General features: G+C 39.0%; 1 protein-coding gene across 5 annotated transcripts in view; it reads left to right on the top strand.

Moving 5' to 3' along the window:
- The window catches only part of LOC109913834 (fibronectin type-III domain-containing protein 3A-like), a 154,197-nt gene that overhangs the window by 118,001 nt on the left and 18,091 nt on the right, over positions 1 to 18,105 (top strand). For all 5 annotated transcript variants that reach the window (XM_020513383.2, XM_048605069.1, XM_020513382.2 and 2 more), the window contains 9 exons: positions 2,125 to 2,183; positions 7,363 to 7,520; positions 9,031 to 9,090; positions 9,194 to 9,332; positions 9,673 to 9,726; positions 10,066 to 10,187; positions 12,001 to 12,175; positions 13,461 to 13,547; positions 15,053 to 15,191. In XM_020513383.2, coding sequence (XP_020368972.2) covers positions 2,125 to 2,183; positions 7,363 to 7,520; positions 9,031 to 9,090; positions 9,194 to 9,332; positions 9,673 to 9,726; positions 10,066 to 10,187; positions 12,001 to 12,175; positions 13,461 to 13,547; positions 15,053 to 15,191 — 993 coding nt within the window. The remainder of the gene's footprint in view (positions 1 to 2,124; positions 2,184 to 7,362; positions 7,521 to 9,030; positions 9,091 to 9,193; positions 9,333 to 9,672; positions 9,727 to 10,065; positions 10,188 to 12,000; positions 12,176 to 13,460; positions 13,548 to 15,052; positions 15,192 to 18,105) is intronic.

The following is an 18,105-nucleotide window of genomic DNA, read 5'->3' as shown; positions in this document are numbered from 1 at the left end:
CAAATGTAAAGCCATTTGGATTTTATGCACTTGCATAGCTGGAAAGATGTGTTTCCGCAGAGCGTTGTCTGATTATACATTGTAACTTGGAGTTTGTTCCTTAAGAAACATTGATGAAAATCATGAGGTTTCCACGACTCTTCTGCTGTCGTTTCAAAACAAACCCCGTGGAAATTACTACCTAGTTAATTTCTAGTTTAGTAAGATTGAAATATTATTTTACCATTCAACAAAATACTAGACGTTTTACTATATTGATCTAATTACATTTGATCAATTGTCTTGTTACTTAACAAGGGTAGGAATAGCAAATCATCACTTCCAAACCTAGTAAAATTGATGTGTATTATCAAATGGTTTACCCTATGGAATATATTTGATGTAGGGTAATATGCTCTGTGGACTGGAAAGGTGTTGCAGAGACCTCTATGGTTCAAAAGTGCTGTTACAAGAGAGTCAGTGGTGATTGGTGGCCAGGCTCTGGGAGGTAATTGGCAAGGTGGGATTTGGGTAAAGTGTGGCATTATAAAACTCCAGCCGCTCTGGTTTCTGGGGCAAGTTTTTTTTATTCCCCTGTTAGTTTCAGTAATAATTCAGGTGTTATTGCCCATGCAGAAAACAACACAAGCATTTCTAATGATGTGGGTCAATAGTGAAATAAACTACGAGTGACATCCCTAAAATACATAATTTAGCTTATTTTTAATTCCACAGCACTTTATCTTTAAAAAAAAAAGTTAAAGAACATATTCCATTCTGGTTGTAATATTAGATAACAGTATGGATAAAAAATTGAGTATCCAACTTGTATTGATACAGTACCTTTCACATCCTCTAACTGCGTGGCAGCTAATTCATTGTTTTTGATTTGTAGCTACTTATGCTTGATAGGCAAATTTGGTGGACAGTTTTGTACAGTTCCATGTCTTGTAAATAAGATGAGTAGCCTATTAAACTAATTTGGTAATGTTTGTTGAAGAATGAATATTTCTCAGACCACCAGAGGAATTCTGTAATCGACATGAACAAGCAGGGAATTGGTATAAATCATATTTAAAAGAATATTTGCAGTGCTTTGGCAAGTTCTGCTGAACAAGTTTATTTGACTACTGTAACAGTAGGACCACTGTTGTCAACTTACTCCCTCTGACTCCTCTGATCAGGCAGCCAGCCCAGCAGCTTGACTCTTCAAGTTGCAATCTGTATTTCATGTGAAGATTCCAGTTGAAGACTGGTTTCCTCTTTGGGAAAGAACGTTGCTATGCCAGGAGTTGTTATTTTAAATTTGCACAGTCTTGTTATTAGAAACAGCACACACTAGGTCAGTTGTGGTTTTTTTGAGAGCTTGGTACAGATATGGTGGACTGTGCATTCAATTTTATGATTAAGGAAAAAATAATATGAGTGCATGCTATATTCCAGTAGCTAGTGTACAGAGTGAAAATTGTATAGACGTCTGAAGTGTCACTGTGATTTATCTAGATGATGGACTGTAAACAATATATTCCAATTGTTAAACCCGGAACTAGCTGACAGGAATGATCGCTTTTGATGCATTTGCGGAACTGTGGAGAATACAAGCCATAAATATGGCAGTAACACTTCTCCTTTAGACTAGTAGGGGAAATGTAGTCTAATTAATAGCTTCAGAGTATGTAAAAATATTTCCCATTCAGACCTGGTCCAATTAATACAAAATGTTGCCAATGCTGGAAATTTAAAACGAGCAGAAAATGCTGAAGGGGCTCAGCTGGTCTGACAACATCTATGGAGATGGAAACACAGTTAATGTTTTGAGTCCAGATGACTCCCCTTCAGAATTGACCTAATTAATAGCTCAGAGTGTAAACAATCGTTCAGCATTCAAAATTGTGGAGGGGAGAGAAAAAGGAATTGTAATCAAATTGAATAAAAGTGACTTGTGTAAGTATTAGATGTGTTGAGCAAATGTCACTGTAATTTATTAAAATGGCAATGTACATATGAATATTATGAGCTATAAAATAATCCAAGTCTAATTCAAATGTAGAATTACCATAAAATGCTGACTTTTGAGGTCCTATTACTTTCCCCTGCATTATACATTTTTTTTAACCAGTAGTCTTGTGCTTTTTTGATTATCAGATTCCGACTCAGAAACCAAATTATTACAAGAATTTCTTTCTGGCATTACTAAGCCTGTGGTAAGTAAGATTAGAGATTTACAAAAACAAACTCAATTGATGTATTAGTACCAGATAATGGCTGGCTGATCTAAAGTACCAGGCACACAATCCTACAACAAGCTCAGGATCAATCCCTGGTTTATGCCCTGATTATTGATTTTGATATTGCAGTAATAATGCTGCAATTGTTTTCAGAGGTCCAGGGCAAGGAAAGAGGAAAATGTGAAGGTTCCTACATCTGCCTGCTATCTGATACCCCACACTGTTTTCTAATTATTCTTGTTTCTGCTATTCCTGCTCCTATTTCTCGTGCTTACATTGAGAAGATGGAGTAAACCTTTTGATATGGTGTGGCTTTTGATAAGGTACATCTTGACCGTTGGGGAGGCAATGGCCAAGTAGCATTGGCACTAGACTCTTAATCCAAAAACCCAAGTAATGTTCTCGGGACTTGGGTTCAAATCCCACCATGGCAGATTGTGGAATTTGAATTCAGTAAAAACTTGGAATTAAAAGTCTTGTGATGACCAAGAGACCATTGTTGATTGTCGTAAAAATCCATCAGCTTCAATGTCATTACCAGGTTTGACCTTCATGTGACTCCAGAGCAACAGCAGTGTGGTTGACTGTTTTGAAGCAATCGAGCAATCTACTCTGTTGTATCAACTGCTACAACGCCGAAAGAAAGGAATGAAATTGGACAGGCCACCTGACATCAACTAACGCACTGGAAACGACAGCAGCAAACACAGCCCTGTTTGAAGTCCTCCTGACCAACATGTGGGGGTCAAGTTGGAACAGCTGTCTTGCAGACTAGTCAGGCAACTACCTGACCATAGTCATGCTTACTGAATCATACCTTGCAAATAATGTCCCAGATAACATCACCATTCCTTGATTATATCCTGTCCCACTGACAGGTCAGATCTGGCAGAGGTGGTGGCGTACAGTTGGGAGAGGCAGAGTTGCCATTGACTCTGGAGCCCATAAAGTCTAATGCCATCAGGTCAAACATGGGCAAGAAAATTGCCTTCTAATCACCATGTTTAACACTTTAACAGCCAAACTGTTCCACTAAAGCTACAACACTGACATCTACCCAACAATGTAGAAAATTTCCCAGGTATTTCCTTAACACACAACAAGTGATATCCATCCCAACCAATTACTGCCCCATCAGCCTGCTCTCGATCATCAGTAAAGTGATGGTAGGTGTCATTAACAATGTTATAAACAACATTTGCTTAGCAAAAACCTGCACACCGATGTCCAGTTTGTTCCGCTAATGCTACAGAGCTTCTGACCTCAGTACAGTCTTAGCTCCTTTGTCCATGTTTGAACTGAATTCAAGTCAGATGAGAGTCCTAGCCCTTGACATCCAGACTGCATTTAACCGAGTTTGACCCTAGTGAAACTGGAATTGGTGACTAGAGAAAATTTCCATTGGTTAGTCGTACCAAGCACAAAGAAATATGGTTGTGGTTGTTGGAGGTCAACCATCTCAGATCCAGCATATCTCTGCAGGAGTTCCTCAGGTTAGTGTCCTAGGTCTAACCATCTCCAACTGCTTCATCAATGACATTCTGTCCATCGTAAGAACAGAAATGGCATTTTTGTCAATGGTTGCTTAATGTTCAGCACCATTTGTGACGCCTCAGGTGCTGAAGCAGTCCATCTCCAAATGCAGCAAAAACCTGACAATATCCAGGTTTGGCCTGGCAAGTGGCAACTCACATGCCACACAAGTGCCAGGTAATGAACATCTCTAAAAAGAGAATCTCACTGTCTCCCCTTGACATTAATGGATTACCATCACTGAATCCCCTACTGTCACCATCCTTGGAGTTACCATTGACTAGAAACTGAACTGAACTAGCCATATAAATGTTGTGGCTACACAACAAAGTCAGAAGCTAGGAGTTCTGCAGTGAGTAACTCTCAGTCTGACTACCCAAAATTTATCCGCTATCTACAAGTCACATGTCAGAAATGTGAGGGAACACTCCACATTTGCCCTGGATAAGGGCAATTCCAACATCATTCAAGAAGCTTGACACTGTCCAGGAGCAAGCAGTCTGCTTGATTAGCACCACATCAACAAACATTAATTCTCTGCCACTGATGCTTAGATGCAGCAGTGTATACCGTCTACAAGATGCATGTCAGAAATTCACCAAGGATTACTTAGACAGCAGCTTCCAAACACACAGCCACTACTATCTGAAAGGACAAAGTCAGCAGATGTATGGGAACACCACCAACAAGTTCCCCTCCAAGCTACTCACCATCCTGACTTTGAAATATACTGCTGTTCCTTCAGCATAGCTGGTTTGGAATCTTGGAACTCCCTTACCGACTGCATCGTGGGTGTACCTATACCAAATGAATAGTAGTGGTTCAAGAAGTCAACTCACCCCCACCTTCTCAGAGGCATCTGGGAATGGGCAGTAAATACAGTCACAGCCAGTAATGTCCCCATCCTATGAGTGAATAAAATGGAAAGGTCCTTCATGGCAGACTTATCATGAAATTGAGAGCCAGTGGATTCCAATGCAAAGTGGCATGTTGGATCCAAAGCTCCCTGACGCAGGAAGCAAAGGATGATGATATCGAGATGTTTCCGTGAATGGAAATCTGTTTCCAGGGATTTTCCGTAGGGCTTGTTGCTGGAGCTCTTGCTGTTTGTTGTTAATAATTTTGACTTGTCTGTAGGGGGAATGAGCAAGAAATTCACAGATGCCATGCAAGTTAGTAGGGTGGCAAATAGGAAAGAGAATAGACATAAACTGCAGCCTGATATCAAAGGACTTGTCAGCTGAATGGAGCAGTGGCAAATTGAATTTAACCCAGAAAAATGTGGGAGGGCTAACAAGCCCAGTTACACTATGAATGGTAGGACGCTGGGAAGTATGGAAGATCAGAGGGATCTGGGTGTGCATATCCACAGACCCCTAAAGATAGCAGGACAAGTAGATAAGGTGATTAAGAAACTATATGGTATACTTGCCTTTATTAGCTGAGGCATAGAATTCAAGAGCAAGGAGTTATGCTGGAACTGTATAAATCACTGGTTAGGCCACAAATGGTGTACTGCCAGCAGTTCTGGTCAGCACATGATAGAATAGATGTGATTGCACTGGAGAGAGTGCAGAAGATGTTTGTCAGGATGCTTCCTGAATTGGAGGATCTGAAATATGAGGAAAGACTAGATAGACTGAGTTCATTTTTCTTGGAGCAGTGACGGTTGAAAGAGGACCTGAAAGGTGAATGAGCTTTATGAAGGGCATAGATAGGGTGGGTAGAAAGGCACTTTTTACTTTAGTTGAGTGGTTAATGCCAGGGGATGTAGATTTTTAGTGAGGATTAGAAAGAAGACTATGAGAAGAATTTTTGGTGGGATGTGGGAGTCTGGAACTCATTGCCTGAAAGGGTGACTGAATCAGGAAAACTTGTAACACTTAAACAATCTTTAGATATTCACTTGCGATGCCACAGCCTCCAGGACTCAGCACCAAAAGGTGGACAATGGGATTAGTGTAATCAGAGTTTTGTTGGCTGGCATTAACATGATGGTCTGAATGGCCTCCTATGCTGTAAATGTTTGTGTCTGTCTATGATCGGCCATGATCTTATTACTTGACCAAGTGGATTATTCCTGTCCCTAGTTCTTACACTGTTGTTGGGGTCCAGGCTGGCCGACTGAGATGGAACTATATTTTTCTGCCAAGAAGGCAAGAAACATTGGCCATCTTGTTTTATGACAGCTAGTTATACAGCATAATTGAAGGAGACCTTGTATCATGGAACAACGTGTTATGACTCCCTTTCTTCTGACCCATCGCACCCTGGTAATAACCTCCTACAACCTCTTTCATCAGGCAGAAGATGCAGAAGCCTGAACACACACACAAGCAGGTTCAGGAACAGCTTCTTTCCGGCCATTATCAGACTATTGAATGGACTCCAACCTCAAATAATGTAACCTGTATGCCTCGAAGTCTTTTTGATCTGTACATCCTTTGTTTGCTGTGATCTGCCTGTACTGCTCGTAAACAGATCTTTTCACTGTATTTCGGTACATGTGACAATAAAATCAATAAATCAGTCAATCATATTATGCCCTTCTCCCTAAAAAGAAATCCACTCTGGATCCTTCAATCCTGGCAAACAACCACCCACTCTTCAAACTCCCTTTTATCACCAAAGTCTTTGAAGGTGTTACTGTCTCCTGTGCCTATCTTCTGCAAAACTGAAGCATTTAAATATTCAAATCAGATTTTTGTTCTCAGCACAGCACTGAAATGACCTGATTCAAAGCTGCGACTGATTTTTATGATTTATAGTGCCTTATTCTTATTTAACCTCTTTGTAGCCATTAATACTGTCAAAAAAAACCATCTTTATCCATCGCCTCTTCTCTATTGTTTAGCTCAGTGGAACTATCTTGATTCATTTCACTGTGACCTATCTAAACATAGCAGAAGATCTCTTAACAATGGCTTCTTATCCCATCTTTACAATGTTAAATGTAGACCCCATCTAAGATCTGTCCCTGACCCACCCACCCCCGCCCATTCTGTTCATTGTGCTCATCTGAATGATGGCTTTTTGCAACACAGTAGGGCATCTTTCGTGTGTAATTTGGTAGTCCTGAGACACCTTTGTATTTAGACTACTTGTCTGCTTTTTCTGCGTATACAGCTAGAACACCATTTCCTCTAAATATTGGTAAGGCTGAAGCAGTGGTTTTCCTTAGGTTGAGTGAAACCTTTTTCAAACAAGTACTTCTCCCCTTCCTCAGCGCATGTGCTGCTGCAGTTCTCCTCCATTGCTTCATTTCCATTTCATGTTTGCGTGTTTAATTCCTTCTGGCCTTTCCTGTGTCTGTTTCTTCTAGCCTTTTAATTCCTCAGAAAACTTAAACTTTTATGTCCTATCTTCACCCCATCATTAGTGGCCATATGCTTCCATATCCTTCCTAAATATCCAATCTAATTTTCTTTCAGCTTTAGTTGCATTAAACACCTTTGATTTTTCGAACTGTCTGCTTGATTATACCCCACTGAAGTGAGACAAAAAGTTTTTCGCCATTCTCCACATTGTGATGCAGGTTGTAACTGATGGTCACTTAGAAACTTAACAGTTTTCTTAACATTTGATCTATGTTCTGTTTCAACTGTACTTTTTTTTATTTCAGGTATCTGAAATTAAGGAAAAATCTGTTGTTTTATCCTGGGATCCTCCCTCCATTTCAATGGAAGGGGAAAATAATGTTGATCAGTTGCTAGCAAGCTGCACTTATGAAGTTACAATATCTAATAGTGGAAAAAGTGGAAAGTTCAAAGTGGTTTATTTGTAAGTGTTTGGTGTGATTCTTTTTTGTTTTGTTTTCATTTTATTGTATATTGATCAAGATTTTGTTTTGACATTGTATTGCTGTCAGGCACTCCTTAGCTGTAAAAAGCTATTAATCGCAAATGAAAACTGTCCACTCTACAAGTTTTCACAACTAGTGAGATAGTTAAACACAGATTGATTGCGCATATTGAGTGCATATTGCCTGGGAACAGGGCTAAGAATTCCTTAACCCAATAGGTTTGACCAGAAGATCTCATTAGCCTGGGCTAAATTTGAACTTGCTCGTTAATGTGGCTGTGGTTCCTTTTTTTGGTTCTTAAATTTTAAACTTTAAAGCTTATTCAAAAAAAACGGCAAACTAGGTTTAGTTAACAAATTTGTACATTAGCAAATTAAAGTGTTATTTTTTGAGAAAACCTTTACAAATGGGCATTTAGTGCCAATATTGAACTGTAATAGATCCAAGTTTCACCTTGAAACCACAGACATTAATATGAACTACAGGCATCCTTCACTGCACAATTCCTTTGACAGCTGAAAATATTATCCCTGGGGTTAAGTATGAGGCAGTAATGGGTGGAAAAAGGTTTTTGTGCTGTGGAAAATTCTCTATTGTGTCCATAATAGCAAATATCAGCAATGATCTCTGGGATTGAATGTTTCCATACCTGTGTGCCATGGATAGGGGGATTTCACTGTGAGTAAAGAATTCATGTTTCCCCAAAAACCAGGAATTGCACTGGCATGATTAATTCATGAGGCTTGGGTATTGAGTCACTTTAACTAGGTTATTTGTGTGATGATCTTAGCAATAAAATTCCTGCTGTGGTGTCTGTGACATCACCTGACTGTCAACCAAGTGAAGAGCAATCTTTGTGTGCTGAAATTTTCGGCATTTGAGTAGGTACTGAAATCAGAAAGACGCTTGAATTTGGAATCTGGAGTATTTGGATAATAGGGAATATGGTCTCCTGAAGTGAAGAGATAGGTACTAACCATAGAGAGGATTTAGCAGATTTGCAGCTCAAGTGGTTGCAGGGTTTCTGTGAGGTGAGAACAGAGAGCTATGAGTTGCAGCAATACTTTAGATAAGAGCACAAGAAATAGGAGTATATTGTATAGTCCACTGAACCTACTTCACATATATTCCCTGACAGAACAAAAATCTGCCTATCCCAGCCGCACGTGAACAATATTCACCCTAATTTTAAAGGGACTGTATAGGACAACAGGCAGGCTGCACAGAGCAAGCAGAAATTAGCCGGAATATTAGCCCTAGGCTTTGGGGCTCCTTCACTTCTACAACTCCCTCCACCTTTATACTTCACTTTCCTTCGTCCTCCTTCAAGATACCTCTTAAGATCTATATGTTTGCCACTATAAAGTTGCAATGTAGCTCCTTGAAAAGTTTTATTTCATTAAGGGTACTATGTAAATGCAAGTTATTGCTTCCAACAATATAGTGAGAGCAGGGAAGTTCAACTTACAATCTGTTTCTTAATTTCAGAGGAGAAAAAACAACGGTTACAATATCTGAACTCCGACCAGCTACGGATTACCACGTTAGGTACGTTTTCATACCTGATGACATTTGAAATTATCGATAGATATTTGCAAGAGAAGGGAAGTTTCTGCCCTGTCCACTTAACAAATGTGTTTCTCTCTGACAGAGTTGCAGCAATTTGTAATTCTGTGAAAGGATCCATTTCAGAAGCAGCAAGCTTTACTACAGAAATCAGTAAACCTGACACTCCAGCTCTGCCAAAATTAATCAATAGGACCAAAAACAGTCTGAGTTTGCAGTGGAAGGTATGCATTGCTTGATCGATGAGCAAATTATTTTCTGATGTTTTGAATTTTGGAAGGAGGGAGGGGTGGGAACTGGTGCTCCACAGTTTAAATAAGATGGAGATGAAGGGAGGGGAGCTTTCTTCCAATATTAACTCATGGAGATCCCATGCAAACCCCCTCAAAACCCCAAGTCTAATTTTTGAAGCATGGTGGAAATGGCATAGTGTAGGGGAAACTCTGTGATCCTGCAGCAAATGTTTTTGTTTGTGTATGAGGGCAGAAATAACATGCTATCAAGCCCAATGAAATGCAAAAAATTAATGACACGTTTAATCTGTTGTTCTAACTTGTACTGCAGGCACCAAATGACGGTGGTTCTAAGATCTCCAGTTACCTTTTAGAATGGGATGAGGTGAGTTTTTCCTCTTGTTTTCAACTCACCATTCTCCTTTTAAGAATGTCTCAATTTCATGAAGAAGATAAAGCTGTGGTTATAAACTGCCAGTATGGAAAAGGTTAAATTGCCAGTATGGAAAAGGTAAAGTTGCCATGATCTTAACATATCATAGGGTTGCTCTCTCGTTAGAGACAGGTGACTGGTGGTGGTTTAACCTGAGAGTCACCATGCCTCAGGCAGGGGGCAAGGTTACAAAGGAGGCACATTCTTGGTAACATCAGCTGGTATGGCAATTGTCAGTCGCTGGGTATTAAACAGCGAAATAATTAACTACAGCAACCTTTCTTCATGTAGGGAAAGCAAAGCCCTTTCAAGGAATGTTACTTTGGACATCAGAAGCAGTACAAGCTGACTAAATTGTCCCCATCCGTAGGATGCACTTTCAGACTAGCAGCTAAAAATGATATTGGACTGAGGTAAGTAACTTTATTTTGGAATATTTGAATGGCTTCAGTTCACTGGAACAGAAAAATCTATTGTATGTAATGGAGACCATTTTCCAGTGAGCTGCTGATTGAAAGTTGGATACCGGAAAGAAAAAACTGATGGTATGTAATACCACATGTTACCATAAAACAGTATCTCTATTCTCTTTTCCTGTTGCACCTGGTCATTGCCTACAGTGCTGAGTATGGATGTAGAAGTACAGGAACAACCAAAATAATTTGAAAACCCAAAGAACTGTGGCTGCTGGAAATCAGAAACAAAAGGAGAAATTGCTGGAAAATTTCTCAGCAGGTCTGGCAGCATCTGTGGACAGAAGTCAGAGTTAACGTTTCGGGTCCTCGGAACACATTCTGAGGAAGAGTCACTGAACCCGAAACGGTTGCTAAAATGAAAAAATTATTTTCGTTCTGAGCACAGAAAAGAGGTCGATGGATTTTTTTTTTAAAAAAAAAAATGAGGATGAGGGATGAGATGGAGTAAAGGAACTTGATTGGATTAACACTAAGGAGGAGCATTTAAGCTGTGTATTAACCCAGGTTTGTCCTTTTTGTTTTTGAGGCATAGTCTCAAATTGAATCCAGACTGATAGTGGCAAGTTTCTTCTTAGTTCCCGGCACACTATCCCTCAACTGATCTTGATTTTCAAACCCATGTCATTGATGTAGAATTCGTTTACCATTCCGTCGTTCGCCCCTGTGGCTCAATGTCTATCTCATTTATCAATCTCTAGAGGACCTTGTGGAATTTAGTATCATAAAAGCACAGTGCAAATACCCTCACTTTCGTGGGCATATTACTTTCTCGTAGAGTTGTGAGAATTGCTTAAAATCTATGGAACTGATCAGACAGAGGATCTTGGAAATCTGGTTTGATGGTTCTGTAAGCAGAAACAACTCAACCTTCAGTATGTATTATAAGCTTCCAGTCTTTCATTATTTCGCCTAAATCAATTGAGCTACCAGTTGAAGTGAAAGTCTATTAAGTATAGTATTAACTCCATGCTGACCTAGTCCCATTCCACATAAAATTACGACAATATTTTGATTCCATATTTTGTTACAAAGGCTGTTTTAAAATATCATTTAGAATTAAATGTGTTCCTTTCTATCTGCTAACCTACTGTTGTATAATGACTCATGACAGCAATAGAAATAGGAAATGAGAGGCCTTACAGCCCCTTAAACTTGTGCGTCCATGCACTAGATCATAGCTAATCTACACCTCATCTGTCTGACTTGTATCCAAATCCTTTTTGATTGCCTTGATGTTTAAGTTGATCTTTATAAATTCAACTGGTTGCTGTAGCCTCCACTGCAATTTCTACCTATCAGAGCAATCAAGTGTATGGTGGCCTTTATAGATTATTACTGTAAAAATCAACAGTAAAGGGCAAGCTGTGCACCTTGATGCACATTGACTCAAGTTGAAGTTTAGTGGGTATAAATGATCTCATTGCATGTGGAAGCAGGCTTTGGCACTGTGCCGTGCAATGATGTTGCAGAAAGGAGTCAAATTCAACGTCTGTAGTTGTCATTGCTGCTGCTTGGAGGACAAACCATTGCTAACATGATCAGCAGATATGTGCAGTGATGCATTGTGAGCTGCTTGCATTTCATTTTAACTGGGAGATAGTAAGAACTGCCGATGCTGGAGTCTGAGATAAGGGTCCTGACCCGAAACGTCAGCTTTTCTGTTCCTCTGATGCTGCCTGGCCTGCTGTGTTCCTCCAGCTCCACATTGTGTTATTTCATTTTAACTGTTTGTTTTTGATTCTTTCACTAGTGATTTCAGTGAAACAGTACAGTATTACACAGCAGGCAGTGTTCCACCTGTCCCAGATCCTCCTCGGCTAATTCATGCCGGTGTCACGTGGATGTCATTGGAGTGGAGTAGACCCAGTGGCGTTTCATGTGATGAGTCCATTACGTACGTTCTGGAAATGGAAGATGAGAGTTCGGTAAGATAGAATCTGGGATACAGTATTTATGAAGTAATTTGAATCCAATTGAGAAAGCGAGGAATGAATCCTTTGCTATTATTGAACCAGAATCCATTGCATTGCCAATTGTAATTCTGTACTGACTTGCAGATTTTCTCCTAAAATACCCAGATAATGTCAAATGTAGCATTGCAGAACATTTACTGCAACAAAACCAAACAAAAGCATTCAGTAGTTGAACTGGCTTCTTACCAGCAACTGTTCCTTCATAAATTGGAGAAACATGTGACAAGTAATCCAGGTTATCAGAATCCAGTTTTGAGAAAATAGCTAATATAATCGAACAATCTGCATTAGAAAATGTTCTGTTTCTATCCTCTCTCTATTCCCAAAAGGAAAGTAGATAAACACAAATTACCAGTGGTAGCCACAAACCATCCACAACTATGGACAAAATAAGAAGCCCATTCCACATATACTTAAGCCGATAAATACCTACATTGAAGCTAAGACTCATGGTAGGATTTGGAACATGACACAAAGTTAATACAGTTTGGTGGTGCTACATGCTGAAGATGCTTTTTTTAGGTATAGTATTAAACAGAAGTCCATCTACCTGTTATGCATTTTAATACCAGTTAGGGGATTCTCCCAAGGTATTGGCAATGTCCATATGATGCATTGTCGCACCTTTCAGGTGAGGTTCCTTAGAATATTCTGGTGAGATAATTATACATAAATGGAATTTTGATCTATATCTAACTGTGTGTTAAACAGGCAAGTTGTGTAGTCTGCAGTATATTAAAATAATGAAATCAAAGTAGCAAAAGTGTTTTAAATTATGTTTAATATCTTGCTCAGTGGCTTAAGCTGCATTAGGTAGGAACAAGAGTGGGCCATTCAACACCTCAAGCCTGTTCTGCCTTCAGTAGGTCAGGGCTGACTTATAGTTGAAATTTGTTTTTTTTTCTTTATTATATAAATCGTAACTTTCCTTGTACAAAGGATATGGGTAAAGATTTGGCATGTGGAAATTGCTAACCTCTGACCAATTATATGCAGCACATTTTCAAAAGGCAAACTGTCCTATTTGAAATTCACATCGCAGTGTAGGAAATGTGATCATTTTTGGTTTTTTGGTCACTGTTATTTTTGGCAGGTTATCAAAAGCAGTTATTGTAATTGTAGGAAAGGAATTGTAATTATTGTGCCAAAACACACTTTTTGGCGCAATACCATTGAGATGCACAAATTACGAGTTAACTTGTAAAATTATTTGTAACTGTTTTAAAATTTTTAATAGGGCTATGGTTTTAAGGCAAAATACAATGGTGATGAGCTCGCTTGCACTTTAAAAAATCTGAGACGGAGTACCTCCTTCAATTGCAGAGTAAGTGTTATTTGCTTGTTCAAGCTTTATTTTCTTTCCTCTTTGAATTAAGTTATCAAATTCAGATCATAAAACACAAAAGGTGGGAAAATAATTAAAGGAAGATAATCAAGGCGTCTACTTTTATGCACAGGCCTTTTTGTGAATGTGTATGAGTATTACATCAGTTACCCTTCTTATCTGCCTGTGATGCTTAGTGTAGTTTACTAGTCCGAGGCTTGCTGAAGCTGAAATAACATGTATGGCCACTTTAGTGAGACATTAGAGGGCACCTACTTGTGCTGCATTTCAGTTGTAAAGCAGATGAGAATAGGGGGCTTCACTTCCATTAGGCTCATGTTCCCCATTGAATGTGAGTGCAATATTAAGAAATCGATACTGTTGTCTCCAATAGTTGTCTTTATAGTCAATCAAAATTATTAGTTCAAGAGAATCATAGAATCCCTACAGTGTGGAAGCTGGCCGTTTGGCCTATTGAGACCACGCAACCTCTGAAGAGCACCACACCCAGACCCACCCCCCCGCACCCTCCCCATTCCCGTAACCCTGTATTTCCTATGTCTAATCCACTCAGCCTGCACATCCCTGGACACTATGGGCCATTTAGCATGACCAGTCCACCTAACCTGCACATCATTGGAATGTGGGAGGAAGCCAGAGGAAACCCATGCAAACACGGGGAGAAATGCGCATATTCCACGCAGACGGTCATCCGAGGGTAGAATCGAACCCGGATCCCTGGCGTTGTGAGGCAGCTGTGCTAACCACTGAGCCACTGTGCTGCCCTAATTGAAAAATTGCTGAAGGTAACATTGTGTCACAATTATATAGTGGCTGTTACATCTCCATGATGAAAATTTAAATTCATCACTGTGCCTTGGTATTGTGACTGAGAGCATCATTTTTTTTAAAACTGATATTCCCAGATTGAGTTTGTCTGATATCAAGGTGTTAAACAATCAATCCCATTAAAGGAGTTTAATCGACATATAGTGAAGTAAAGATTGAAACATGCATATGAAGTGAAGGTAGAAGCTTAAACAGTCTCAGAAAATCTTTGAAAAATTATTTACAAATGTAGTTTTAGAAATGTAATTCATTAAGTGGAAACATGTAAGAACACTCCCTGAAAATGTGTATGAAAATAATGTTCCAATCCATTTGTTAGGCACTTTGTAAACCCAGCTACAGTGATGTCAAAACAGTAAAAGGAAAGCTCTCACTGATTTACATATGGTGGGAATGACAGCACACCCTGCAGTTCAGCATTGAGTGACAGACCACAGTTTAGGATTTCTTCAATAATGTACATCCTGAAGTGGCCAGTTTCAGAGGGTGACCGATAGCAAATATTGACAGTTCACTGAACCTTACTCCACTCCATTGAAAAATCTAGGCCAATGTTTAATCTGTTGCTATGGAGATAAATTAGCAACACTTTTTGCATTCTATTGCAGCATTTCCTGTTTTAACATTAACTTGAGTTTCTTTTCTTTCCAATGTAGGTCTTTGCCTGTAATAGTGAAGGCAAAAGTAATCCTAGTGAAGTTGTGAAATATTGCACGTGTCCTGATAAACCTGGACCACCAAGTAAACCAAGCATAAAGGGAAAAGTTCAGTCATCCACTTTGAAGACTGTGTGGGGTAAGCCACATCTGATCAAAAGTGTTTATGAAATCTAAGACAGTGATTTCCTATAATTAAAATGGCGTTTTTTTCCAATCTCATCTTTTATTGATTTTTGTGCATGCACCCACTTTGTACTGTCTGCATTGTTAGTTGATGAAGTGTACATCATACATGCAAGCGTCACATGCATAAATCCTTTCAGAAGTAAGCCTCTGTTTACCTGAATTAGCAAATGGGAAAGCTATCAATGAAGAACTAACAGACAATGCTTACCAGAAATGCGTAAAATAAATGTTCTAAAAATCATGATTCCATACTGCTATTTTCAGTTACTTGAGAAGGAGCAATGAAAACATGTGCACAATTGTACATTTTTTGGATGATCCACAGCAATAATACTATATTTGTACACAGCATTTCCTTGTTTCATGGAACTGACACTTTTTTCCTCAAACTTGCTTTGCTCGGTTGGACTACTTCTGACATATCTTTTGGTCATCATGCATATGCAATGAATTAAATATTACATTTTAAAGTTTTATCATTCTTTAATTTTTGGATATTTTGTAACATGTGGTTGAAGCAGCTGCATCTCTTGTATAAATAATTCGCTTGCAGAATTTATTTCACTAAAACTTATTGTATTCTAGATTTATGATTAGTTGCATATTTTCTGATCTTTCTTGCTGCCAAAAAAATCAATAGATGGTCTGTTGCCACTGCAGCTGTGGCTGTTTATTGTGTATAGAAAATTTGAAAGAAGCACTGGATGCCTTGGATGAGACAGTAAATAAATGTTAAACTATTTTTATGTTCAGATATGTTATTTCACTGCCTCATCGTTGACTTTTCATAATTTGTTTTTAGTCCTGAAAAATGCATTAAATAAATGGCTTGCACTGGCCTTAGAAATATCACTGCTCATGGATTTTTAATTTTGATAGTTAATACATCCCTATTTCAATTTTCTGTCAGGTGAGTAGTGGATTTGTGCCCTTTTTAGTAGTATTTAATTCTTGTGTGTAGCACGCTTCCTGTGATTGTGCCACACCCTTCACACTTCCAGTATTTCGTTAGAATTTCCCTACAAGATCTGGCTTTATGGTAGGAAACGGTGGATAGTGGTGGAGGGTTGTTTCTCTGACTGGACGCCTGTGACCAGTGGTGTTCCACAGGGACTGGTACTGGGTCCACATCTATTTGTTATATAAATAATTTGGATGAGAATATTGGAGACATGATTGTAAGTTTGCGATGACACTGAAATTGGTGGTATAATGGACAGTGAAAAAGGTTATCTAAAATTATAAAGAGATCTTGATTAATTAGGTCATTGGGCTGAGGAGTGGCAGATGAAGTTTAATTTGGATAAGTACGAGATCTTGTATTTTGGTAAAACAAACAAAGGCAGGACTTTAATGGTCGGGCCCTGTGTAGTTTTGTAGAAGGGAAACCTCGGGGTTCAGGTACATAATTCTTTGAAGTTTGCATCACATATAGACAAGATGGTTAAAAAGACGTTTGGCACACTTGCCCTCATTGCTCACTCCTTTGAGTGTAGGAGTTGCGAAGGTTGAGGTTGTACAAGACATTGGTGAGGCATCTTCTGGAATAATGTGTCCAGTTCTGGTTGCCCAGTTATAGGAAGGATGTTATTAAGCTGGAGAGGGTTAAGAAGAGATTTACCAGGATGGTGCCACGTTATAAATACTGAAGTTATAAAGAAAGGCTGGATAGGCTGGGGCTTTTTTTCACTGGAGCATAGGAATTTGAGAGGCAACCTGATAGAAGTTTATAAAATAGTGAGAGGTATAGATAGAGTTAATGGTAGTTGTCTTTTCCCTTAGATGGGGCATTTCAAGTCAAGGGGGCACATTGTTAAATCTCTCTCCTCTCATCTTAAAAAAACATAACAGGCAATTTTTTTGCACAGAGGGTGGTTTGCATGTGGAATGAATTTCCTGAGGAAGTGGTGGATGTGGGTACAATTACAATGTTTAAAAGACATTTGGATAGATATATGAATAGAAAAGGTTTTGAGGGATATGGTCTAAATGCAAGTAGGTCGGATTACTTTAGTTTGGGAACATTGTCGGGTGAGGACTGGTTGGACCAAAGGGTCTGTTTCCTTGCTGTATGACTCTTATCTGCTCGTTCAAAGCAGTGATTTCTTGTGCAGGTCCTCATGTATGTGAAAGCAGTTATGGAGCCCCAGGCTTTAAAATAGCAAAGTAGCAGACATTTAAAAGCTGCACTAAGAACAGCAGAACTCAGAGCGTTGCAGAGATAGTAAGATGTAAAATTGGAAGCTGGCAACTTCCTTTGGCGTCTTCATGGTGGGAAGGAGAGGAGCAAGTATTTGAAGTGTGGTGGTTTAGTAATTTTGAAATAGCTGCAAGAGGAGCATATAGCCAAATAATGTATGCAGGTAAAGGGAGCATGTTCCAATTCTGCTCCAGGCATGTAAAATTGTGATCAGTTTCCATCGTTAGGAGCAGTTTATTGAAGCAGCTGGAGTTGATAGAAACTAGAGGTGATGCAGAGCACCACCTGCTGTTTGTTGCGATAATAGCTATAAACAATAGACAAATGCTAATGCAGTAGTTTCCCATGATAAAAATTTTTTTTAGGGTTTTCTCGTTATAAATGTTAACAGTCAAACCATGACTCCAAAAGAATGTGACTCAACTGACTGAAGTATACAGAATGGATGTCATATTGACAATCTCAACTATCTCATCTTATAGATGTGAAATATGTATGTATGTATCTGAAATAAACACCAAAAACAATTAGTAAATGGTGCTAAAAAGAGGATCTCATTATTATTGATATTTTAAGAGTGACTGTGGGTAAATTCCATGAAATTAGTAACCATACATCATACATTAGTAACCAGTCGACACTTAAAAAAAGTTTTGGGAGCACC

The sequence above is a fragment of the Rhincodon typus genome, chromosome 14 (genome assembly GCF_021869965.1).
Source record: "Rhincodon typus isolate 14 chromosome 14, sRhiTyp1.1, whole genome shotgun sequence".
NCBI lineage: Eukaryota > Metazoa > Chordata > Chondrichthyes > Orectolobiformes > Rhincodontidae > Rhincodon > Rhincodon typus.
Note: the sequence above shows the minus strand (reverse complement) of the source record. Positions and strands in the feature narration are given on the sequence as shown.